Here is a 26545-nt window from a genome sequence, read left to right on the forward strand (position 1 = left end):
CAGAAGTGGGGGTGTTCGCTGATAATTGCACCATGTTCAGTTTCATTGCATATCCTCAGTTAATGAAGCAGTTTGTGCCCACATGCAGCAAGACCTGGACAACATTCAGACTTGGGCTGATAAGTATCAACTAAAATCTGTGCCACACAAGTGCCAGGCAATGACCATCTCCAAAGAGATTCTAACCACCTCTTCTTGATATCCAGTAGCATTGCTGTTGCTGAGTACCACCCCCCTACCCCCCCACCCCAACCGTCTACATCTGGGGGATTACCATTGATCAGAAACTTAACTGGACCAGGCACATAAATACTGTGGCTGCCAGAGCAGGTCAGAGGCTGGGAATTCTGTGATGGGTGACTCACTTCCTGACTCCCCAAAGCCTTTTCACCATTTGCAAGGCACATGCAGTTCACTTGCATGTATAAGTGCAGCTCCAACATCATTCAGGAAGCTCAACACCATCCAGGACAAAGCAGCCCACTTGATTGGCACCATATTACATGTATAAGATGCAGTCCAGTAACTCCCCATGGCTTCTTTGACCCACCATGTTCTATGAGAGATCTGTATCACAAGTCTTGTCCGTAGCACACACTTGTATAAGCATCAGCTTAATTTCAGCTTTACTTTAGTTGCCTCACTTCACTTTTGCATATCTTCCAACTCACTGTGAGATCTGTTATCTCTATTCAAAAAACTTGTACCCAGCACGTACCTGTCAGGCGACAGACATCACCCTTCCAACCGCCACACTTTGTTTTAGCAACAACAATTTACATTTATATAGTCCCAAGGGACTTGGCAGGAACATTATCAGACAAAATTTGACATCAAGCTACATAAGGAGATATTAGGACTGCTGACCAAAAGCTTGGTCAAAGAGGTAGGTTTTAAAGATTATCTTAAAGGAAGAGAGAAAGGTAGACAGGCAGAGAGGATTAGGGATCGAATTCCAGATCTTAGGGCCTAGGCAGCTGAAAGCATGCTGAATGTATGCAAAACAATCTTTAAAAAAAGCAAGGAAGCCAATCGGTGAGTTTACAAGCAGCTATCATTCTCTGGATTTATCTATTGACACCATTTTCACAGAGGGGAGTGATGAGAGGGGGAGTGGTGAGAGGGGGAGGTTTAACGGGGAGATGGTCTTAAAGAGGCAGGCAAGAACGGCAGCTCAACATCGCAACCATGATGCAGAGCCAGCCTGCTGTCGGAGATTGTGCTTTCTAACAGGATATTGCAGTAGATCTGTAGTCAAGTTAACACGAGCCCAGATTTTGCAGTATTAAGAACGGTGTATCTGACAGCATTTGCCGTTATTATTCTGTGAAACTGACAGTAACGTTTGGCATCGGCACCTGCACAGTTAAGCACAGAAATCCAGAGGTTGCATGTCAGTGATTTCCCACTCATCCTCAACGTGCACTGTTGAGGTGCTCACATATGTAAATATTAGAAATCACTTGAATTGATGTGAACTTACACTTTTAAAGTGAGACTAATAATGTAAAAACACTTGAAAAAGTTATGCCTCGTTGAAGGATGTGTTACTGGATTTTTAATGAAATACTAAGCCACAATTACTGCTGAATAACCTCTCTGGCTCTGAAAAAACTAATCTTATACTTGTGGAATATCAAATTACTCCATTATGATAAAAAAAAATCCATAGATGTTTGAAATAATTTTTAAAAATCTTTAAAGTTTATGATATCTCAGCTCTACCTTTAAAAAAAATTATATTATTTTTACCTTTTAAAACTAGGAATATGATTGGCCAATTGAGGGGTCCCTTCTTCCTAATGCACCGCCACTGCTAAAACCAGCTCAGAAAAGTCAAGAAGGATACACGCCTGTGAGAATAAAGGTTCTGAAGAATGGGGAGAGAGATAGGTCCAGGATATTAACGGTTACAGGACCGGATATCACAAACATGCTCAAGAAAACGTAAGACCGCAAAATACCTTTTTCACTCCAGTCACAGTTACTGAATAACAGTGTGAAGGCAGTTCCTATTGGGAGTTTGGCACAAGTAATGTGCATGCTGAAGTTCTTCTGAAGATTTCTCCTTTCCACTGTAACTAGATAATCCATATTCTGAGTAACATTAGGCTGCTGCACTGTGAGAACAAAGAAAATGTAATTATTAGCATGTTTTGAAAGATGGATTAAAACTATTTGAAATGGAACAGAAAGCCTCAGGAATCCTTAAAGGGTTAAAAACAGAGTCACCCATTTATGTCTTTAACAGTAAGCCATATAGATAACGTCACATCAACCAAGGTATATGACCTGTCAGCAACCAGGCAATGGGGCACCTCATTTTTGTTCATCATTCAGTTTCGGGCTTTTAATTCTCCCTGCTTTCTTGTTTTTTTACTCTATTCCTCTATTTATAAAGCCAAGGATCTGATATGCTTTTTAACAAACTTATCAACTTGTCCTAGGTGCAAAAGGTGCCCAGGAGGCTCATTGGATTTCTTGGCTAGCTTTTAAACCAACCTGAAATTAATTCAAGCATGTTGAAACGGCCACCCACTCTAAGCATGTGGAATCCAACTGATGAGAGAAGTATTTCTCCATTGCACATATCTTTAGACAAAACAAGCTCTCTCCTGGTCTGATACCTGTAGCTTCAGGATGACAGTTGGAGTTCCTCCTAGTGTGTCCTACCTCAGATCTGAAAAAAGAAACACTGGCACATTTTCAGACTTGTCTCATCTAAGTCAATTAGTATGTTTATTATTAATTGTGTGTTGTTTCTGATTTTTTTTTTAGCAGCACACTTACTGATTGTCAGTTTCCTGCACAGAGGTCTCATTCTCTGTGTCATCTCACAGTGCATAAGGAAGTGGTGAGATGGCACTTGTAATTTGCAGCTGGTACAATGAACACATTCATTGTAGATACTGTGCACAATCCTGGCCAACATTACTGAACACTCTCCCACTGTGAATGACACAAAAAAAGCTTCAAATCTCCATTTCGCAAGCTGGCTTTCCAGTAATGGTCCTCTTTCTTGATTACAAGCCTCCCTTGCACAGGATGTTTCCCTTCCTTTGAATACAGTCTAGACAGAGCCACCCTGAGATTCTGGTTCATCTCCCTTTCTGTGGCTGGGTGTTTCTCAGTTTAATTGATAGATATTTCAAGCCAACCAATCAGAAGTCTATGTTCATCAAGCAGTCACGATTTCCACAATGTTCCCTTTTGCTTAGTGCCGCTCCTGAAGAAGATGGATTAATACTGTGTCAGACACTGTGGTAGTCTAATTACCTAAATGGCCATTCTTTATTTGTTACTTCGTTGGTTACTGGTGGTGACTAATTCCTACGAGGTGCATCTGTACACGTTCCTTTCCAATATAAGTCTCTGAGTGGCAATCAGGAGCGGGCATCCTGAAAAATATTAATGAAGACAAATGTAGGTTCCTTACAGTCAGAAACGCGGGAAATTATAATGGGGAACAAAGAAATGGCAGAACAATTGAACACATACTTTGGTTCTGTCTTCACAAAGGAGGACACAAATAACCTCCCAGAAATGTTAGGGAACCAAGGGTCTATTGAGAGGGAGGAAATGAAGGAAATCGGTATGAGTAAAAAAATGTTCTAGGGAAATTAATGGGGTTAAAGGCTGACAAATCCCCAGGGCCTGATGATCTACATCCCAGAGTACTAAAGGAAGTGGCCCTGGAAATAGTGGATGCATTGGTGGTCATCTTCCAAAATTCTACAGACTCTGGAGCAGTTCCTACAGATTGGAGGGTGGCAAATGTAACCCCACTATTTACAAAAGGAGGGAGAGAAAAAACAGGGAATTACAGACCAGTTAGCCTTACATCAGTAGTGGGGAAAATGCTAGAGTCTATTATAAAGGATGTGATAGCAGAACACCTGGAAAGCATAAATAGGATTGGGCAAAGTCCACTGGAGTTTTTTGAGGATGTAACTAGTAGAATAGATAAAGGAGAACCAGTGGATGTGATGTATTTGGACTTTCAGAGGCTTTTGATAAGGTCCCACATAAGAGACAAGTGTGCAAAATCAAAGCACATGGGATTGGGGGTAATGTACTGGCATGGATTGAGAATTGGTTGACAGACAGGAAACAGAGAGTAGGAATAAACAGGTCTTTTTCCAGGTGGCAGGCTGTGACTAATGGGGTACTGCAGGGATCAGTGCTTGGGCCCCAGCTATTCACAATATATATGAATGGGTGAGGGAACTAAATGTAACATTTCCAAGTTTGCAGACAACACAAAGCAAGGGGGGGAATGTGAGCTGTGAGGATGATGCAAAGAGGCTCCAATGTGATTTGGACAAGTTGGATGAGTGGGCAAATGCATGGCAGATGCAGTTTAATGTGGATAAATGTGAGGTTATCCACTTTGGTTGTTAAACAGAAAGGCAGATTATTATCTGAATGGTGATAGATTGGGAAAGGGGGAGGTGCAATGAGACCTGGGTGCCCTTGTACACTAGTTGCTGAGAACGAGCATTCAGGTGTAGCAAGCAATTAGGAAGGCAAGTAGTATGTTGATCTTCTTTGCGAGAGAATTTGAGTACAGGAGCAAGGATGTCTTACTGCAGTTATACAGGGCCTTGGTGAGACCACATCTGGAGTATTGTGTGCAGTTTTGGTCTCCTTATCTGAGAAAGGATGTTCTTCCCATGAAGGGAGTTCAAAGAAGATTTACTAGGCTGATTCCTGGGATGGCAGGATTGACATATGAGGAGAGATTAGGTCGACTGGGCCTATATTCACTAGAGTTTAGAAGAATGAGAGGGGATCTCATAGAAACCTATAAAATTCCAACAGGACTAGATGCAGGGAGGATGTTCCTGATGGCTGGGGAGTCCACAACCAGGGGTCACAGTCTCAGGATATGGGGTGTGCCATTTAGAATCGAGATGAAGAGAAATTTCTTCACTCAGACGGTGTGGAACCTATGGAATTCTCCACCACAGAAGGTAGTGGAAGCCAAGTCATTAAATATATTCAAGAAGGAGATAGATATATTTCTTAATGCCAAAGGGGTCAAGGGATATGGGGAGAAAGTGGGAACAGGGTACTGAATTAGACCATCGGGCATGATCTTTTTTGAATGGTGGAGCGAAGGGCTGAATGGCGTCCAGATCACCTTTCCCTAGCCAAGGGAACATTGGAATATAGGGACATGAGAAGGCCATTTAGCCTGTTACGACTGGATGAGGACGGGGTCTTAGGCTCCCCTCTGGCCCCTTTCCTGGTTTGGCCATAACAGGGATTAACTTTTAAAACACAAGTGTTTTTCGCTTAACACCTCAGTGAGTCCTTGCTCACTGCTCTCTAATTGTAATTGTAAATGAACCAACTAGAAAGGTTTTCTTAGGTTTGAACAAGAAAGATGTATGTTTATTAGCCTTATCACTCTACCCCAGTTAAAGACTTGCAGGTTGATAGGTAAATTGGCCATTAGCAATTGCCCCTAGTATAGGTAGGTGGTAGGGAAATATGGACAGGTGGGGATGTGGTAGCAATAAGTGTAGGATTAGTATAAATGGGTGGTTGATGGTCGGCACAGACTCGGTGGGCCGAAGGGCCTGTTTCAGTGCTGTATCTCTAATCTAATCTAATCTAATCTAAAATTACTAAAATACGCAATACAATCATGCTAGCATGCATACGAGATAAACACGCACACAAATAGAGGGGGGGAAAGAATTAAGGGGGGGTTGGAGTAGTAAATGGTTTTTTGTCCTTTGTTTCTGTCTTTTGTTTTGCTGTGAAGTCCTTGGCTGAAATTGCAGTCTTGGAGTTTGCACTGGGGCCCAATGCACACTTTCAAACTTGCTTCTCTGGTACCAGAAGGCTGAAGAGGTGCTCTGTCTTGAGGCTTAAGCTGCTGCCGTAAGTCCCTGGGACTTTGCTTGAGAGAGAGAGAGACAGGGAGAGAGATCTTCAAATTGCAGTCTGCCCTAAACCTTTCTGTGAGGCACAATTCAAACAGTTCCCAGTCTGGCCAGCAGGTAAGTCATGTGACCAGCTCTTTGTTTGAAATAGCATCTTCTGTGAGGGTTGTTGATCCTCAAAGTTCTCCAGTCACACTTGGTGCGGTGTGGAGCTCTGGCCCTTACACAAACAAAGAAGGTTGATTCTTATGATTGCCCAGACCAATCTTGTTAATTGAATCAGTGAGCACTCCCATTGTCTCTCTATTCAACTGTCTCTCAGAAAGCAAATGTGCAGCCTTGTTTTCAGCTGTTCAACTCTGTGGTCTTTTTTAAACAAGTTATGTGCAAAGTCCAGTAAAAATGTTCGAGTAGTGTTCCATCTGACGAAATTAATATGTTTTCATTTGTCAGCTGTGGTTTCCGTCACACCTCTGCCCCTCGCTGAATGAAATGCCATGTTAGGGGAACATTTCATTATAAATTAGAAGGAAGAGAATATACAGGAAAGCATTTCTCTCATTCATTCTCAATCATTCAGAAATCTTAAAATTGTTTCAGCCTGTCCTTGCTTTGTAGCAGTCCTGCTTTAAACTGCCCCTTTTCCCTTGAGGTGGGTCTGAGATAGTTATGTCTTGCCCTCGGAGTTTAAAGTTTCTTCACTATCAGCCTGAAATATGTTGGGAATGGGCATCCTAATAAACATGTGATTTTTGGGAAAGTTTGAGGTATGCACGTTTCCATGAATGTCTCGGGTACCTTTGTTCTTGTTGGGGTCTGCAGGGGGATGATTATATTTAATTAGCCCTGGTTTGGAACTCTGATCATGGGAGTCGGCAGTGGGTGGATCCACTCTGATCTCCCTTTCAGTGCTTTGATGAGTCATGCAAGTGCTTTTCACTTTAGGGTATTGTTGGTTCCCTTTTCTCCTGGCTGTGGGGTCGGATTCTTTGCTAATCTTTCCTTTGCCATCTGGGGCATTCCTGCTTGCAGGTATTTGTCCAGATTCTGCTGCATGCCCCATGTGGCACTTCGACTAGGTGAGGTATCACCCCCACTGTTTCTCTGCCCTCTTGAGGACTTTCTTTGTCCCTACAGGTTTCTGTAAATGCTGTTAGCAACCCTATGGGGTGCTTCGATTGTCTGCATTTACATAGGAGGATGTGGGGTCTAGTTTTTCCAACATTTCAGGGTTGGCTGACCGGACAGTAGGGGTTTTCATTTGGGAATCCTCCCAAACCTCCTTTAACCTGTCTTCTTTGTCCCTTTCTCCGCTTTCCTCTCTAACTTTTTGCCAGCCCTGTGCCTGTCTGTCCCCTTTTGTTCTCGGCAGGGGTCCCTCCAAATTCACCAGCCCACTCCTGGAGGATTTCCCAAAAGCCGATAAAGGAATTAGGGGTGCAGGTTTCAATGCAGGTCGGGGTTTCTCTTCAACCTGGCATATGTGGCAACCCCTACAGTACTCCACTACATCTTTGTGGAGTTTTCGCCAGTCAAACTGCTGTCTTATGCGGGCTTTGGTTTTTCGTATACCGACATGTACAGCCATTGTAATCTCATAGGCCATTCTTAATATTTCTGTCCTGTACCTCTGTAGCACCACTAACTGGTGAATCACTGTCCACCTTTTGTCGTCAGGTCTGTGAGGAGAACTCCATTTCCTCATCAGTACCTTTTTCTTTAAATAGTAGCAATCAGAGACTCCCTCTGCTTCAATTTCAGACTGGGCAGCCTGTGCTAACTCTCTCAATACTGGGTCAGCTCGCTGAGCCTCAGCTAGGGAAGATTCATTTATTCCATTCCCTGGGTCCTCTAACTTTCCAAAGAAAGTTTCAGACAGACAGACCACATGGTCATCTGTCTGCATTGCCAATTCAATCTCCTCTGGGGGAGCTGGTTTGGTCATGGCCCGATTCACTACACATTCAGGGGAACTGCAGGGGACCGTCTCCTGCCACTGCCCCATCTCCCTGACCTCCTTCGGTCTCTCTTCCACTACTGGGGGGGGGGGGGGTGGGGGGAGGGGGGAGCTATCACCTTTGCCCCTGCCAGATCATTACCTAGGAGAGCAGGTCAACCCTGTCCACAGACAAACTAGGGACAATCCCTACAGTCACCGGTCTAAACTGACTAAAAATGCTATCCTCGGGGCAAATAAGGTCCCGAAACTCCAAGTGCACCTGGTGTAAAGGTACGGGCGTACACTGCCCTCCAACACCATTTACTATCATTCTGGTATTTACTGCACTCTCTGGGGGAAATGTCATGCCTTTTCCCATCAAAAGGGATCTCGTGGTCCCTGTATCTCTAAGTATTATTATGGGTTCTGAAGAAGGGTCACTGACCTGAAACGTTAACTCTGCTTCTTTCTCCACAGATGCTGCCAGACGTGCTGAGTATTTCCAGCATTTCTTGTTTTTATTTCAGATTTCCAGCATCCGCAGTATTTTGCTTTTATATTACTGTGGGCTTGCTTGTCTCACATGAGGGGTACGGGGTTACTCTCCCTTCAAACAGAAAATCCTGACAACCTTCAGGAATCCTATTAAATTTTCCGTTTCCCGCAGCAGTATGTTTTCTGGGTCTTACTACTGCTGCAGTTAAAGCTACAGTTTGCTCAGCTGTGCTTTCCATCAGGGTCCCTTCTCCTGCACTGAGCAGGTGTGCCCTGATTAACCCTATAGGGTTTCCTCTTAGTTTCCAGTAGTCAGCTCTCAGATAACCTGCCTTATTACAATGGAAGCACACAGGTCTCTGGATCTCACTCCTAGTTACAGCACCTTCCTTTTTGGCTAAAGGAGGGCCCCCTGTGTCTCCTGCTTTTCTTTCCCTCCCAGGACTGCTTGTCTTCTATCACCTTCCCACCCTTTGTCCTTTTTGGATTTGTGGGGGTGATTAGGAAAGCTTTTCCCCTGAGAAACTGACTTGTATAGAGCAAACTCATCAGCCAGAACTGCAGCTTGCCTCGCTCTATGTACTTTTTGTTCCTCCACATGGGTCTTTATGGAGAGGGGGAGAGAGTTTTTAAATTCTTCGAGGAGAATTACCTCTCAGGTTTTCATACGTGGGCTGTACTTTAAGAGCCCTCAACCACTGGTCAAAAGCCAACTGCTTACTTCTCTCAAATGCCAGGTAAGTTTGATCAGCTTATTTCCGGATGGTTTGGAACTTCTGGTCGCAGGTCCACAACCGAAGCCTAACTTAACTAACTTAAGCCACCTCAGCTCTCTTTCCTCCTGTTCCTTCTGGAAATGTCTTTCTCTCTGTCTTTCTTTCTCTCCTCTCTCTTTTTCTCTCTCCTGTATCTCTTTTTCTTTCTCCTGTCTGTCCCTTTCTCTCTTTCCCTGTCTTCTAATTCAAGTTTCCTCTGTTCCAATTGTATCTTTGCGAGAAATACCCCACCGGAGTCTATTTCTAATCTTGTCTCTGATTCTTCGGGTTCAAGGGAAAATGGTTGGCCACTAGTCTTGTGAGTTCCGATTTCCTAGCTTTGGCATGGAAAGTGATCCCACACTGCTCAGCCATATTCCTCAACCCTTCCGTAGACAGTACCTTTAAATTATCCCAAATTACTTCACCTTGGCTTGGGAGTGTACTGGCTTCGGTTGTGGACATGCTTGTATTCTAGCACACACAACCACAAGAAAACCTGTATTGAAATCTTTCCTCTTTTTGATTGGGATCAATTTCATTTCCCACTTCCAATTTCTCATTTGTCTGTGGGTCCAATCCAGACTCTAGCCCCCAAATTTCTGTTATGACCGGGTGAGGAAGGAGTCTCAGGCTCCCCTCGTGCCCCTTTCCTGGTTTGGCTGTAACAGCGTTTAACTTTTAAAACTTAGTGTTTTTAGCTGAACACCTCAGTTAGTTGTTGATCACTGCTCTCTAATTGTAATTGCAAATGAACCAACCAGACAGGCTTTCTTAGGGTTACACAAGAAAGACATAAGTTTATTAGCCTTATTACTCTATCCCAGTTAAAATTACTAAAATACGCGGCGCAACCATGCATACAAGGTGAACACGCACACAAATAGAGGGGGAGAAAGAATTAAGAGAGGGCGGTTGGAGTAGTAAATGGAATTCAGTTACTGTCTTTTGTTGTAAAGTCCCTGGTTGAAATTTCGGCCTTGCAGTTCTTGCTGGGGCCCAATGCACACTTTCAAACTTGCTTCTCTGGTACCAGAAGGCTGAAGAGGTGCTCTGTCTTGAGATTTTAGCTGCTTCCATGGGTCCCTGGGACTTTGCATGAGAGAGAGACAGGGAGAGAGAGCTTCCTTCTCTTTGGCCTTCAAATTGCAGTCTGCCCCAAACCTTTCTGTGAGGCACAATTCAAACAGTTCCCAGTTTGGCCAGCAGGTAAGTCATATGACCAGCTCTTCGTTTGAAACAGCATCTTCTGTGAGGGTTGTTGATTCTCAAAGTTCTCCAGTCACACTTGGTGCGGTGTGGAGCTCTGGCTCTTACACAGACAAAGAAGGTTGATTCTTATGATTGCCCAGACCAATCTTGTTAATTGAATCAGTGAGCACTCCCATCGTATCTCTATTCAACTGTCTCTCAGAATGCAAATGTTTAGTTTAGTTTAGTTTAGAGGTACAGCACTGAAACAGGCCCTTCGGCCCACCGAGTCTGTGCCGACCATCAACCACCCATTTATACTAATCCTACACTAATCCCATATTCCTACCACATCCCCAACTGTCCCTATATTTCCCTACCACCTACCTATACTAGGGGCAATTTATAATGGCCATGTTTTCAGCTGTTCAACTCTGTGGTCTTTTTTAAACAAGTTATTTGCGAAGTCCAGTAAAAATGTTCAAGTAGTGTTCCATATGCTGAAATTAATATGTTTCCATTTGTCAGCTGTGGTTTCCGTCACAAACCTCTCAAGTGTTTTCCACCATTCAATTAGGTCATGACTGATCTCTATTTTAACTCCATCTACCTACCTCAGTTCCATAACCCTTTAATATTCCAGTCTAACAAAAATCTACCAATCTCAGTTTTTAAATCTTCAGTTGGTCGCCAGCTTTTTAGGGAGATAGTTCCCAATTTCCACTACCCTTTGTGTGAAGAAGTGCTTCCTGACGTCACCCCTGAATGACCCAGCTCTAATTTTAAGGTTATGCCCCCTTTCTCTGGACTCCCTTAGCAGTTGAAATAATTTCTCTCATTCTACTCTATCAACTCCTTTAGTCATCTTAAACACCTCAATTGAATCACTCCTAATCTTCTGTACTCAAGGGAATACAAGCCTAGTCTATGCAACCTATCTTCATAATTTAACCCTTATAGTCCTGATATCTTTCTGGTGAATCTGTGCTGCACCCCCTCCGAGGCCATTATATCCTTTCTGAGGTACGGTGCCCAGAACTGAACTCCAGATGGGGATCTGACCAGAGCATTATACAATTGGAGCCTAACTTCCAGGGATAGTGGGAACAATTGTAACATCTCTTGCTGCCAATGCAGTGAAGTCGATAACTCAACATAAAGCATGCACTGAATCTAGCACCTGCATACCTCTTTGTATTACACTGGGTGGTGCTCTTACCCAACTAAACCATTAAGAGAGCTGAGCAGTATTCATGAACCAGGCAATCATTAAATCAGTAAAATGCACATGAATATAGAAGGTATATTGGAAACAATGCTAAAGGGCCATCAGAGGGATAACTATTATCACAATAACTTAATAAGAAACAACCAGCCCTGCTTAATATTTTTTGAGGGTAAATGGGATAATGGCACATAAAATGTTAGAGTTTATTTCAGCTTTCAGAAAATTGTTGAAAGTTCGAACAAGACTGTAAACCACTGGAATCCAGGGTAAAACAAAGGACTGGATAAAAATCTGGTTACAAAACAGAATGTTCGAGAGGCATAACACGAAGAATTCCTGTGGGAACCGAAAACATCAACAGTGTGATCAGATTCACTGATAACCTAAAAAACAGGTAGGGCAGTAAAGATAGGGGATGCAGCAATGGATTTTCAAAAGGATTCGGATTGGTTAGCAATATGGGCAAACACATAGCAAATGAATTTTTAACACTCAAAGGCCAAATATTGTGGGACATTAGTAAAATATGCATGCAACTGAATTAGCACTTGATGATCCAGAAAGGCCCTGGGCGTGACAGCAGGCTCATACTTACAATGGCCAATGTGGTTAAGAACCCAGTAGAATGCTGGGAGACATAACCAGAACAGCAGAAGGGGCAGTAAGTTGTACTGAGGCTTTATGATGCACTGGTGAGTTGCAATACTCTGTTTAGTTCTGGACACCACTTCACAAAAAAGATGCAAAAGTAGTTGAAAAGGCACCGAATAGAGTTATAGAGTCATAGAGTTGTACAGCATAGAAACAGGCCCTTCGGCCCACCACATCCATGCCAACCATGATGCCTATCTATACTAATCCCATCTGCCTGCATTAATTCCATATCCCTCTATGCCTTGCTCATTCAAGTACCTGTCCAGATGCCTCTTAAATGTCGCTACTGTTCCTGCCTCCACCACCTCCTCAGACAGCTCATTCCAGATACCCACTATTCTTTGTGTGAAAAATTTACCCCTTTGATCCCCTTTAAATCTCCTCCCTCTCACCTTAAATCTATGCCCTCTAGTTTTAGTCACCCCTACCATGGGAAACAGACTCTGGCTATTTACCCTATCTATGCCTCTCATAATTTTATATACCTCTATCACGTCCCCTCTCAGCCTCCTTCGCTCTAGGGAAAACAGACCCAGCCTATCTAATATAGCTCAAGCCCTCCAAACCAGGCAACATCCTTGTAAATCTTTTCTGCACCCTCTCTAGCTTAATCACATCTTTCCTGTAATGCGGCGACCAGAACTACACACAGTACTCCAAATGCGGCCTAACCAACTTAGAGCAATAAGGCAAATCCTCAGTGGAAAGAGGATGAACTATGATGACAAATTAAAGAGTGAAATAAGGCAGCTAAGAGGGAGTCTAATTGAAGCATGTAGAATATAATTAATATGGATAAGGTAAACCCAGAAGATTAATTACATCAAAGTAAGCTAAGGAAGTAGGAGAAGAGGACAGGAAAGGAAATTAGTGAAACATAAATTCAGAGCAAATGCGTACTCACCATAAATTGGACTTGAATATAGAAGGTTCAGCTGGAGTCTATGTGAAAGGGCAGGTCAGAGCAATAACTGTTACAGACTTGGTAATCAAACCTTTGGGAAAGCTACTGCAGGCAAATAAATATTTATGGTGAGAAACGAAGGGTGTGGCCAAAAATGGCCGCAGAACCTGGCAAGGTTGGGGTTGCGGATGTCCTGTTAAACTTAACGGCGGAGACTCATTTTCACCCTGTAGCTCCAACTCCCACCAAGCAGCCAGTCAAATGCACAATCTGACTAGTGGGCAGGAGGGTACACCAGCAGCTGGAGAGCCTTGGGGGTGGTCGCTGGCAATTGGTGGGGTGGATGCAAGGTCTGCAATCTCAGGAGGGAAGGAAGATCAGCAATCAGGGTTGGGGGGTGTGAAACGGTAGGAGGCCCACAATCAGTAAGCCTGGGAGAGGCTGCAAGCTTCATTGAGGGACCAGCAAGGATGCAGTCCTGCTCCTCTGCACCCACAAGGAGTGCTGCAAAAAGTAACTTACTTTGGGGAGACGTCAGCTCGCACCACCGTTTCCTGACCCATGCAACAGCAATTAATTTCTAATCCACCTCCCAATTACACAGTGGGAACCTGATATAAATATGTCAAAAAGCGTTCCATCTCTCCACGGCTATGACTTGGAGTTCCTGATATCCGCCACTTGAAAAATGGCAGCAAGCGTGTTGCATGGCTTGTTGGGGCTGTGGTCTGCGCATTTCATTTTGTACTTGCCTGTTGTGTCGGGGTGGGTTAATATCGAGGCCACTAGATTTATTTAAATACAGATAGATGCCGAAGTGGTGTGATAGAGGGTTGTGTTTTGATGAGTTGAACGGGACTTTTTCTGACTTGTCTTCTATTCTCGCCCAATCTGAACAGAATTTAGTGCAGAGACTAGCAAATTAGAATAACTTGATTCTAGGCAACTCTGAAATATAAGATGTTGATTTCCCCTGACCTTTGCATCAATTCTCTGATCTCTTGGTTCTCGATCTATTACCTGGGCCTTATCATCAGACCCCGGCAGCCAGTGAAGTGTTGTTGGCTCCAGGTAGCATTCAGGCACCAGGTAAGGAGGGCACTGATGCCGGGGCATGAGGTGGAAAGGGGCAAAGGTGCTTGAACTTCTTTTTTATCGTTTTTGGTAGCCTGTCAGCCCTGGGATTACAGACCACAAAGTGTAGGCAGTTCAGCTTTATTTCCATTTAAACGCATTACTGTCCTGTTTTTACAACAATTGATAGCTTCATGGCACCCTTACTGCAATGAGATTTCAATTCCAAATTTATATTAATTAATTGAATTTAAATTCCACCAGCTGCCGTGGTGGGATTTGAACCCATGTCCCCAGGGCCTTAGCCTGGGTGTCCTGTTTGAATTTTGTGAACCTGGAGGTGTGAAAAGAAAGAAATATTTGCTTTTCTATAGCTCCTTTCATGACCTCAGGACATTCCCAAAGTGCTTTACAACCTATGGAATACGTCTGAAGTGTAGCCACTGTTGTTATGCAGGGAAAGGCCGTTCTTCATGCTGTTGCTCCATCAGTGGATGAGGAACACAAAGAGCTTCTACAGACAGCAATATGAGAGATATTTCAAATTAATATGCAACCCATGAACTGCATGGTGTCAACCTATTGAACTCGTGAATGGAACAACCATAGACACACGCACTGTAGAGCACTAATCCATGATAAACTGCCACTTCGAAGCAAATGTAAGATTTAATGAAGAGAATTCAAAAGTAGCGTCAAGACAGTACAACCAATACACTGATGAAAACTATGACTTGATTTATTATTATTAACAAACCTCTTAGAAATGATGTGAAATCATTCCAATCAGCTCTGTTCAGTTCAAGCAGAACTAACAATTATCATGACTCAGGACACCCCATAGCTCTTTAACATCAATGAAGTACAGTTGAAGTGTTGTTACTGTTATAATGTAGGGACAGCTGCCCATATCCGAACTCACACCATGTTCCTTTCACCCCTGTGCTCACTGACTTACATTAAACCTGGTTCAGCAACACCTCAATTTCTTTTTTATTTGTTTATGGGATGTGAGCGTCACTTTCAAGGCCAGCATTTGTTGCACATCCCTAACTGCCCTTGATAAGTGAGTGGCTTGCTGGGTCATTTCAGAGGGCAGTTAAGAGTCAAAAACATTGCTGTGGATCTGGAGTCACATATAGGCCAAACCAGGTACGGACAGCAGATTTCCTTCCCTAAAGGACATTAGTGAACCAGATGGGTTTTTACAACAATTGATAGTTTCATGACACCATTACTGCAACTGGATTTCAATTCCAGATTTATATTAATTGAATTTAAATTCCACGAGCTGCCATGGTGGGATTTGAACCCATGTCCCCAGGGCATTAGCCTGGGTGTCTGGATTACTAGTTTGGTGACATTACCACTACGTCACCATCTACCCGATTTTCTATCTTCCCCTGTTCCCCCCGCAATGCCCTCCCTATCTCTGTAGCCTGTCTCCTCCAGCCCTTAAAGCCTCTGGGAACTCTGCATGCCTCCCATTCCAGCCTCTTGTGCATCCTCCGCTTCCTTCACCCACCATGGGGGGCCATGCCTTCAGCCATGTAGACCCTAAGCTCTGCAATTTCCTGCATAAACCTCTCCCTCTCTACCAATCTCTCGTAATTTAAGATGCTCCTTAAAACCTAACTCTTTGGTAAGGTTTTTGTCACCTACTATCTCCCTCTTTGGCTCTGTGTCAATTTTTGTATGGTTATGCTCCTGTGAAGCATCGTGGGAAGTTTTATTGCGTTAAAGTTATTATTTAAATGTGAGTTGATCAAAACATGGCAGCCAAATTGCACACAGCAAGATCCCACAAACAACAACGAGAAATGTCTGTTTTAGTGATGTTGGCTGAGGATAAATATCAGCCAGGATACCAGAAAGACTCCCTTGCGTTCCTTTTCCAGGATCATTTACTTCCGCCTGAGAGGGCTGACAGAGGGCTGGATCTTGTTCTTCTCCTGAAGTCTGGTTCCGAGACGGTGGGGGAGGGGCCGGAAGATCGGAGTGGCAGCGGCCAGCACGGAAACGGAACCCGATGCTGGAATTGCCGGGCCTGGTCTTCCCGGGAGCAGGAATGTTCTGTGGTGGCAACTCCACTGCTCTGCGACGGGACCCCAGTTTAAATATTTAAAATACCTCTCTGCATAAATTTCAATGCCATCCGCTGTGATCGTCCCATCTGTTGTTGATCTTGAGCTCGTCGTGCGGCACTCACGCGCCTTCACTTTCCCGTCCATGAGGAGCTGACGCCACTGAGGAGGAGGGGAAGGGGTCGACTCTGCATTCTGTGTATAGATGGGGGGCGGAAGGGGTCGACTCTGTGTTGTGTGTATAGATGGGGGAAGGAGTCAACTCTGCATTGTGTGTATAGATGGGGGGAAGGGGTGGACTCTGCATTGTGTGTATAGATGGGGGAAAGGGTCGACTCTGCATTCTGTGTATAGATGGGGGGGAAGGTGTCGACTCTGTGTTGTGTGTATAGATGGGGGGAAGGGGTCGACTCTGCATTGTGTGTTTAGATGGGGGGAAGGGGTCGACTCTGCATTGTGTGTATAGATGAGGGGGGAAGGGGTCAACTCTGCATTGTGTGTTTAGATGGGGGGAAGGGGTCGACTCTGCATTGTGTGTATAGATGGGGGGAAGGGGTCGACTCTGCAATGTGTGTATAGATGGGGGGAAGGGGTCGACTCTGCATTGTGTGTATAGATGGGGGGGGAAGGGGTCGACTCTGCATTGCGTGCATAGATGGGGCGAAGGGGTCGACTCTACATTGTGTATTTCGATGGGTGGGGAAGGGGTCAACTCTGCATTGTGTGTATAGATGGAGCGAAGGGGTCGACTCTACATTGTGTATTTCGATGGGTGGGGAAGGGGTCAACTCTGCATTGTGTGTATAGATGGGGCGAAGGGGTCGACTCTACATTCTGTGTATAGATGGGGCGAAGGGGTCGACTCTACATTGTGTATTTCGATGGGTGGGGAAGGGGTCAACTCTGCATCGTGTGTATAGATGGGTGGGGAAGGGGTCAACTCTGCGTTGTGTGTATAAATGGGTGGGGAAGGGGCAAACTCTGCGTTGTGTGTATAAATGGGGGGGGAAGGGGTCAACTCTGCATTCTGTGTATAGTTGGGGGGAAGGGGTGGACTCTGCATTGTGTGTATAGATGGGGGAAGGGGTCGACTCTGCATTCTGTGTATAGATGGGGGGGAAGGGGTCGACTCTGTGTTGTGTGTATAGATGGGGGGAAGGGGTCGACTCTGCATTGTGTGTATAGATGGGGGGAAGGGGTCGACTCTACATTGTGTGTTTGGATGGATGGGGAAGGGGTCAACTCTGCATTGTGTGTATAGTTGGGGGGAAGGGGTCGACTCTGCATTGTGTGTTTAGATGGGGGGAAGGGTTCGACTCTGCATTGTGTGTATAGATGGGGGAAGGGGTTGACTCTGCATTGTGTGTATAGATGGGGGGAAGAGGTCGACTCTGCATTGTGTGTATAGATGGGGGGAAGGGGTCGACTCTGCATTGTGTGTATAGATATGGGGAAGAGGTCGACTCTGCATTGTGTGTATAGATAGGGAGAAGGGGTCGTCTCTGCATTGTGTGTATAGATAGGGGGAAGGGGTCGTCTCTGCATTGTGTGTATAGATAGGGGGAAGGGGTCGTCTCTGCATTGTGTGTATAGATGGGGGGAAGGGGTCGACTCTGCATTGTGTGTATAGATGGGGGGGGAAGGGGTCGACTCTGCATTGTGTGTATAGATGGGGGGAAGGGGTCGTCTCTGCATTGTGTGTATAGATGGGGGGAAGGGGTCGTCTCTGCATTGTGTGTATAGATGGGGGGAAGGGGTCGACTCTGCATTGTGTGTATAGATAGGGGGAAGGGGCCGTCTCTGCATTGTGTGTATAGATAGGGGGAAGGGGTCGTCTCTGCATTGTGTGTATAGATGGGAGGAAGGGGTCGACTCTGCATTGTGTGTATCGATAGGGGGAAGGGGTCGTTTCTGCATTGTGTGTATAGATGGGGGGAAGGGGTCGACTCTGCATTGTGTGTATAGATAGGGGGAAGGGGTCGTCTCTGCATTGTGTGTATAGATGGGGGGAAGGGGTCGACTCTGCATTGTGTGTATAGATAGGGGGAAGGGGTCGACTCTGCATTGTGTGTATAGATAGGGGGAAGGGGTCGTCTCTGCATTGTGTGTATAGATGGGGGGAAGGGGTCGACTCTGCATTGTGTGTATAGATGGGGGAAAGGGGTTAACTCTGCATTATTTTATGGATGGGAGAAACATGGACAACTCTGCATTATTTTATGGATGGGGGAAACAGGGACAACTCTGCATTATTTTATGGATGGGGGAAACATGGATAACTCTGCATTATTTTATGGATGGGAGAAACATGGACAACTCTGCATTATTTTATGGATGGGGGAAACAGGGATAACTCTGCATTATTTTATGGATGGGAGAAACATGGACAACTCTGCATTATTTTATGGATGGGAGAAACATGGACAACTCTGCATTATTTTATGGATGGGGGAAACAGGGATAACTCTGCATTATTTTATGGATGGGGGAAACAGGGATAACTCTGCATTATTTTATGGATGGGAGAAACATGGACAACTCTGCATTATTTTATGGATGGGGGAAACAGGGACAACTCTGCATTATTTTATGGATGGGGGAAACAGGGACAACTCTGCATTATTTTATGGATGGGGGAAACAGGGACAACTCTGCATTATTTTATGGATGGGGGAAACAGGGATAACTCTGCATTATTTTATGGATGGGAGAAACATGGACAACTCTGCATTATTTTATGGATGGGAGAAACATGGACAACTCTGCATTATTTTATGGATGGGAGAAACATGGACAACTCTGCATTATTTTATGGATGGGGGAAACATGGACAACTCTGCATTATTTTATGGATGGGAGAAACATGGATAACTCTGCATTATTTTATGGATGGGAGAAACATGGACAACTCTGCATTATTTTATGGATGGGAGAAACATGGACAACTCTGCATTATTTTATGGATGGGGGTTAACATGGACAACTCTGCATTATTTTATGGATGGGAGAAACATGGACAACTCTGCATTATTTTATGGATGGGAGAAACATGGACAACTCTGCATTATTTTATGGATGGGAGAAACATGGACAACTCTGCATTATTTTATGGATGGGGGAAACATGGACAACTCTGCATTATTTTATGGATGGGAGAAACATGGACAACTCTGCATTATTTTATGGATGGGAGAAACATGGACAACTCTGCATTATTTTATGGATGGGGGAAACAGGGATAACTCTGCATTATTTTATGGATGGGGGAAACAGGGACAACTCTGCATTATTTTATGGATGGGGGAAACAGGGATAACTCTGCATTATTTTATGGATGGGGGAAACAGGGACAACTCTGCATTATTTTATGGATGGGGGAAACAGGGATAACTCTGCATTATTTTATGGATGGGAGAAACATGGACAACTCTGCATTATTTTATGGATGGGAGAAACATGGACAACTCTGCATTATTTTATGGATGGGAGAAACATGGACAACTCTGCATTATTTTATGGATGGGGGAAACAGAGATAACTCTGCATTATTTTATGGATGGGGGAAACAGGGACAACTCTGCATTATTTTATGGATGGGGGAAACATGGACAACTCTGCATTATTTCTGCAGGTCTGGCAGCCTTTTCAAAATAGCACCAGCATCTGCTCCCACATCAGATGACACCGTTTACGGCATTGCTGATGCCACAACCTCCACGTGATTGGGTGGAGCGGCCTCCGTCAGTATGTTAAGTGGCCGCCCGTTGGAGAATCACAGCAATGCAGTGGCACAGGGCCCATGCAGGGCAGACACCGTTTTCTGCACCAGCTGTCACTTCCGGCAGCAGGACAACATGAACTAGCCGGGGGCCTCAGTTTAACAGCTCGTCTGAAACACAGCGCCTCTGACAGTGTAGTTTAAATTATTGGAAGGAAAGCTGGCTTGGTTCTGTTCCAGGCGTGTGTTCCAACCACTATCATTGTCCAATATCTGTTGCACCCAGGTGGTCTCCACATCTGCAGGAGGATCCGGGAAATTCTCCCCCCCTATTTTCTGCTGTAAACTCAATTCAAAGCTTGAAACTCTGGGTGGCTTTAGCATCTAATTGGACCTGAACATGTTCAAGGAATGGGAGCTTGATTCTCGACTTAATATCACTGTAAGGAATCAGGGATGCTCAATAATCCAACCAGTTATACAGGCAACAAAATGTTTTAGAAAACCATTGCAGTGCTTGGCCAGAAAAATGAGAGAGATGGTATTAACAGTCAATCAGTGCAAACTCAGTCAAAGTAGATCCAATTTTGAGTTGGCAATGACCTCATAGCTCCAACAAAGGACCTCAAACCACCAATCTGTCTGTTTTCGGACACTATCCATTGTGCATTTTCTGTGTCAACCTCAGAATTCACAGAATTTTTTTTTATAATTGCTCCAAGCTAATTTCATGGATAACTGAATGAGAAGATATAGGCTTGTTTTTTTAAATCTGTTTTGAAATTAAAAGGAAAATGAAAATCTCACTTCTGTTTATTCCCCTCATTCGAGTTCCCTGAACCACAACACTACCCTGAACTGACAATCTGCTTCTTTGGTGCCACTCCTGCCCAATGATTTGCCTTCCCTCCTTCTGGGATGCAAAGTTATTTCAATGCTATTCTGAACATCATTTATGGCTCAATGAGGGTACCCCTCTCACCTCTGTGGCCGAAGGTCATGGCTTCATTGGGCCATTCTAGAGGTGTGAGCACAAAATCTTGGCCAACACTCCAATGTAGTACTGAGAGAGTGCTGCACTGTCAGAGATGCTGTCTTTCAGAGAAGATGTTAAACATTAAATTGTCTTCCCTCTCAATTGGATGTAAAAGATCCTGTTTGAAGAAAAGTAAGGGTGTTTTCTTGATATCCTGGCCAACATTCACCCCCTTGACCAATGACACTAAAACAATATTATCTGGTCATTTATCTCATTGCTTATTGTGGGACCATCCTGTGCACAATTGGCTACTGTATTTCCTTTCTTAACAGCATGACATAGCCTGATTCATTTACTGTGAAGTTCCTTGGGACATCCGGGGGTGTGAAAGGTGCTATATAAAGTTCTTTCTTACCCTTATCCAGCGGAATCAGCTTTGACTCAGTGGTAACACTCTCACCTTTGATCTCTGATGCAGAGGTCATGGGTTCAAGTCCCATTCCAGGGATTTGTGCACGTACTTTAGGTTGGGATATCTGTGCAGTGCTGAGGGAGTGCCGCTCCTTCCTGCTTAAATGTACTTTGCTGTTTGTTCACATTGCCTTTTTCTAAATGACCCAGCTGTGATTGGGAACTTGCCCAATAAGCAGTACTAGGCAGCAACTTCCACTTTACTAGTACAGTGCTTAATGTATTGGCAGTCAGTGCATCTGATATCTTGGTATTCTGTTACTCTGCCCCAAAGAAATCCCAATTAGTAACAATAACAAGGCAGTGCTTTCAGAGTCCTCCTATTAAAATGAAGTAATAAAGGGAGCTGTGTTTTTTTTCGTTAATGGGAGTTGGTATTATTCAATCTGATTCATCCCGCACTCTCAGTACAGGCCTGCGAAAATGCTAATGCTACAAATTAGTCCATAAAGCAAAGCCAAGCCTGAAATTGAAATCTCTGATGCATGGATTTTCATATCAAATACATTATTAACCAGACTGCGATAGCTAAAATCTTTTCAAATATTTTCTGCACACTTTGAATAAAACAGATCATTTAGACATCTAGCCAAGTAAATACGACTGCTGCACTTTTATTACCGCCTCTGCCTGTGACAGGGAAAAGCCACTCCATTATTCTCATTAATTCACACTGTGTCATATCATTCTTTCAAATGGACATTACTCTTCACCTCCTGCCTCTGCCATCACATCACCCCACATCAAAGAGGATAGAATGAGTGCATGCTATTTTTATTTTCACTGAGCAGTTGGAGACACACATAAAATGCTAATACATCGTTATTTACTTGCTTCTTGCATATTAGATTAAGTGTATAGATTGCCAGCAGTGCAGTGTAAAAAATTGTACTTTAGAGGATTCTTGTCTGCGATGGAAATAAAAGGGGACACTTAGACAAGAGCAGAAAAAGCACACAGCACTCTACTTTTAATTCAAGCAGAAAATGTTGGAAACACTCAGCAGCTCTGGCAGCATCTGTGAAGAGAGAAGCAGAGTTAACGTTTCAGGTCTGTGACCTGCTGAGTATTTCCAGCATTTTCTGTTTTTATTTCAGATTTCCAGCATCTGCAAGATTTTGTTTTTGCACTTTTAATTCAAAGTTGCTTATTTCAAACTACCAAATAATTCATTTTTTCCACTTCTTACAGTTAAATATTCCCGTATCTTAATTGAAGTTGGTAGTGACTCTGCTCTGAGTCAGGAGGTCATGGGTTCAAATCCTATTCCAGACAGAATCAGGGCTAACACTCCAGTGCTGTGGTGAGAGTGTGCTGACTGTCGGAGGTGCTGTCTATCAGATCAGACAATAAATCAAGGCCCCATCTGCCATCGCAGATGGATGTAAAAGATCCCAAGGCACTATTTTGAAGAAGAGAAGTTGAGTTCTCCCCAGTGTTCTAGCCAACATTTATCACTCAACCAATATCACTAAAAATCAGATTATCTGGTTATTGCAACATTGCTGTTTGTGGGAGCTTGCTGTGTGTAACTTGGCTACATTACAACACTGAGCACGCTTTGAAGATACTTTATTGGCTGTAAAACGTTTTGGGACATCCTACGATCATGCAAGATCATGACATCTTGCATTCTTTCTTACAAATTATTAATTTGTTCAGGACAAAACAACTTTGAATTATTAGAAGTGAGCTGTATTTTTGCCTTGGTGGATTTATTACTGTGAAAATATAATTCATCCACAGCCTATGAAACAGTAAAAGCTGTAGGCTGGGTTGGTACAATGTACACTCAGCTCAGAGACTGGCAAGAGTTTAAGCAGAGTGCCTGAGCTTGGGTTTTTGTTCGATTTTATTGAGGTGTGCAAAGCTCACACTTGACTGGGTCACTGTACATTCTGTACACTCAACACTTCTTCATGCTTGCATTGAGAATTCTCCAGTTTTGTCCATCTGGATAGCGCTACAGTCAAGGTCTTAACTCAGCAGTAAGCTGAGGTCAAACAGTTGGATGCTTTGATGTGGTGCAGTAATTGGGTAGGGGAGGCATATCTACTCATAGGCAAATCCAGTTCTGATGAAAAGTTATAGATCTGAAACATTAACTCTCTCTCGGTCTCTGTCTCTCTCTCTCTCTCCTGACCTACTGAGTCTTTTCCAGCACTTGCTGTTTTTATTTCGGATTACATGCCCCTGTGGCATTTCACCCTTTTATGTCAGTTCTGGAATGCCATCCTGTCACTGAATGTAAATATACATTTTTTTATTTCAGCATTTTCCAGTTATGTGAAAGCCACCAAGCAGATTAATTCCTTCAGTTCTATAAAGTAACCACAGTAAGATTTTTGGCGTCACAATTTAACACAATATGCAGTTGAATAGATGACTGCCAGATCTTTTGAAATAGGCAGTCAAAGGGCACAGCCCAGTGAAAACCTATGAAGTTCCTGCAAGTGTAACCTAACACAAGGTCTTCCAGTGGTGGTGTGATGTATGATGATCACGATCCATAGCACTTCACTCCAGCGTCTCTATGGATATACACAACACTCTACTGAATCAAGAGACAACCCCATTGCCAAATCTTTGATATGACAGAGATTTAGACAAGGTAGACAAAGAAAAGCTGTTCCCATTGGTTGATGGTACAAGGATGAGGGGACACAGATTGAAGGTTTTGGGCAAGAGATGGAGGGGGAATGTGAGGAAAACCTTATTTATGCAGCGAGTGGTAATGACCTGGAACTTGCTACCTACGAGGGTGGTAGAAGTGGAGACAATGAATGATTTCAAAAGGAAATTGGATGGGAACTTGAGGGAAATAAACTTGCAGGACTAGAGGAATAGAGCAGGTGAGTGGGACTGATTGAATTGCTCTACAGAGAGCTAGCATGGACTTTTTAAAAATTCATTCACGGGATGTGGGTGTTGCTGGCTAGGCCAGCATTTATTGCCCATCCCTAATTGCCCTTGGGAAGGCTGGTGGTGAGCTGCCTTCTTGAACCGCTGCAGTCATGTGGGCTGGGTACACCTACGGTGCTGTTAGGAAGGGAGTTCCGGGATTTTGATCCAGTGACAGTGAAGGAACGTCGAAATAGTTCCAAGTCAGGATGCTGTGTGGCTTGGAGGGGAACTTGCAAGTGGTGGTGTTCCCATGCATTTGCTGCCCTTGTCCTTCTAGTTGGTAGAAGTCGCAGGTTTGGAAGGTGCTGTATAAGGAGCCTTGGTGCATTGCTGCAGTGCATCTTGTAGATGGTACACACTGCTGCCACTGTGCGTCAGTGGTGGAGGGAATGAATGTTTGTAGATGGGATGCCAATCAAGCGGGTTGCTTTGTCCTGGATGATGTCGAGCTTCTTAAGTGTTGGAGCTGCACCCATCCAGGTAAGTGGAGAGTATTCCATCACGCTCCTGACTTGTGCCTTATAGATGGTGGACAGGCAATGGGGAGTCAGGAGGTGAGTTACTCTTCTGCACTCAAATCCTCTCGCTATGAAAGCCATCATACCATTTGCCTTTTTTACCGCCTGTTGGACCTGCATGCTTACCTTCAGCGACTGGTGTACGAGAACACCCAGGTCTCGCTGCATATTCCCCTCTCTCAGTTTATAGCCGTTCAGATAATAATCTGACTTCCTGTTTTTGCTACCAAAATGGATAACTTCACATTTATCCACATTATACTGCATCTGCCATGCATTAGCCCACTCACTCAACTTGTCCAAATTACCCTGAAGCCTCTCTGCAACCTCCTCACACTCACCCTCCCACCCAGTCTTGTGTCATCTGCAAATTTGGAGATATGATGCTGGGGACTTCAGGAGGAGGCCGTGATGGATCATCAACTTGGCACTTCTGGTTGAAGATTGTTGCAAATGCTTCAACCTTATCTTTTGCACTGATGTGCTGGGCTCCCCCATTCATTGAAGATGGGGATAGTTGTGGAGCCACCTCCTCCAGTTAGTTGTTTAATTGTCCACCGCCATTCACGGCTGGACGTGGCAGGACTGCAGAGCTTAGATCCGATCTGCTATTTATGGGATGGCTTGATGGGCCGAATGGCCTTCTTCTGTGGCGTTGTGATTTTATGACTCGATGACTTTGCTTGGTTAGGGGACACTTTGAGTATGTAGGTAGCTCTGGGGCAGGAATAGTCAGTTTTCCAACAACACTTATACTGAATGATATGGAATCCCATAACCTTTACAGTATTCCTTTGGATTGGAGCACAGTAGATAATACTCTATGTGCTACACTGACATAATGGCCCCTGTGGAGAGCCCAAATTCTGCATCAATGTATACCTTAGTAAAAACATTGGAGCAAGCCATTTCATGTATGCTAAAGGAGTTCCGTGGTGCTGCTCATGATAAGTCAGATGCTTTGCGTTTCCAGAATGTTATATCTTGCACAGTGTAATAGTCTGCTACTAAGGTGGGATTGTGTTTGTGACAGCCTGCCCCTTTAAGGCCACTGCATTTAATTATTGCAAATCTTGAGGTCATTTAAAGTTCAACTTCTTTTTGGTGAAGGGAATAGATGCCTGTAAATTTCCAGCTTTGGTCAGAGGAAACCAGCATGAAATTACTGTCTTTTCCCAAAATAGATTTCACACTTTGAAGTGTGATGTTTCACCCACCTATGTCTTTTCCCCATAGCCCTGCAAATCTATCTCTTCAGATACTTATCCAATTCCCTTTTTGGAAAGCCATGATTGAATCTGCCATGGCTATACTCTCAGGCAGTGCATTCCAGATCCTAACCACTCGCTGCATGAAAAGGTTTTCCCTCATGTTGCCCCTGATTCTTTTGCCAATCACTTTAAATCAACTCTACTGTTATCACATCTCTCAACCTTCTCTTTGCTAAGGAGAACAACCCCAGCTTCTCTGATCTATCCAGGTAACTGAGTCTCTCATCCCTAGAATGATTCTTGTAAATCCTTCCTGTATCCTCTCCAATGCCTTCACATCCTTCCTAAAGTGTGCTACCCAGAATTGGGCGCAATACTCCAGTTAAGGCTGAACCAGTCTTTTATGAGGGTTCACCATAACTTTACTTTTGTACTCTGTGCCTACATTTATAGTGTCCAGGATCCCATATGCCTTTTTAACCACTTTTTCTCAACCTGCCCTGCCACTTTGAACGATTTGTGAACA

At 44.0% G+C, this 26545-nt stretch overlaps 1 protein-coding gene across 5 annotated transcripts in view; it reads left to right on the forward strand.

The window, feature by feature from the left end:
- Positions 1-26545, forward strand: part of LOC137377181 (doublecortin domain-containing protein 1-like) — an 822721-nt gene that overhangs the window by 560805 nt on the left and 235371 nt on the right. For all 5 annotated transcript variants that reach the window (XM_068046610.1, XM_068046609.1, XM_068046608.1 and 2 more), the window contains one exon: positions 1766-1947. In XM_068046610.1, coding sequence (XP_067902711.1) covers positions 1766-1947 — 182 coding nt within the window. The remainder of the gene's footprint in view (positions 1-1765; positions 1948-26545) is intronic.

This window comes from Heterodontus francisci, chromosome 14 (assembly GCF_036365525.1).
Source record: "Heterodontus francisci isolate sHetFra1 chromosome 14, sHetFra1.hap1, whole genome shotgun sequence".
Lineage (NCBI taxonomy): Eukaryota > Metazoa > Chordata > Chondrichthyes > Heterodontiformes > Heterodontidae > Heterodontus > Heterodontus francisci.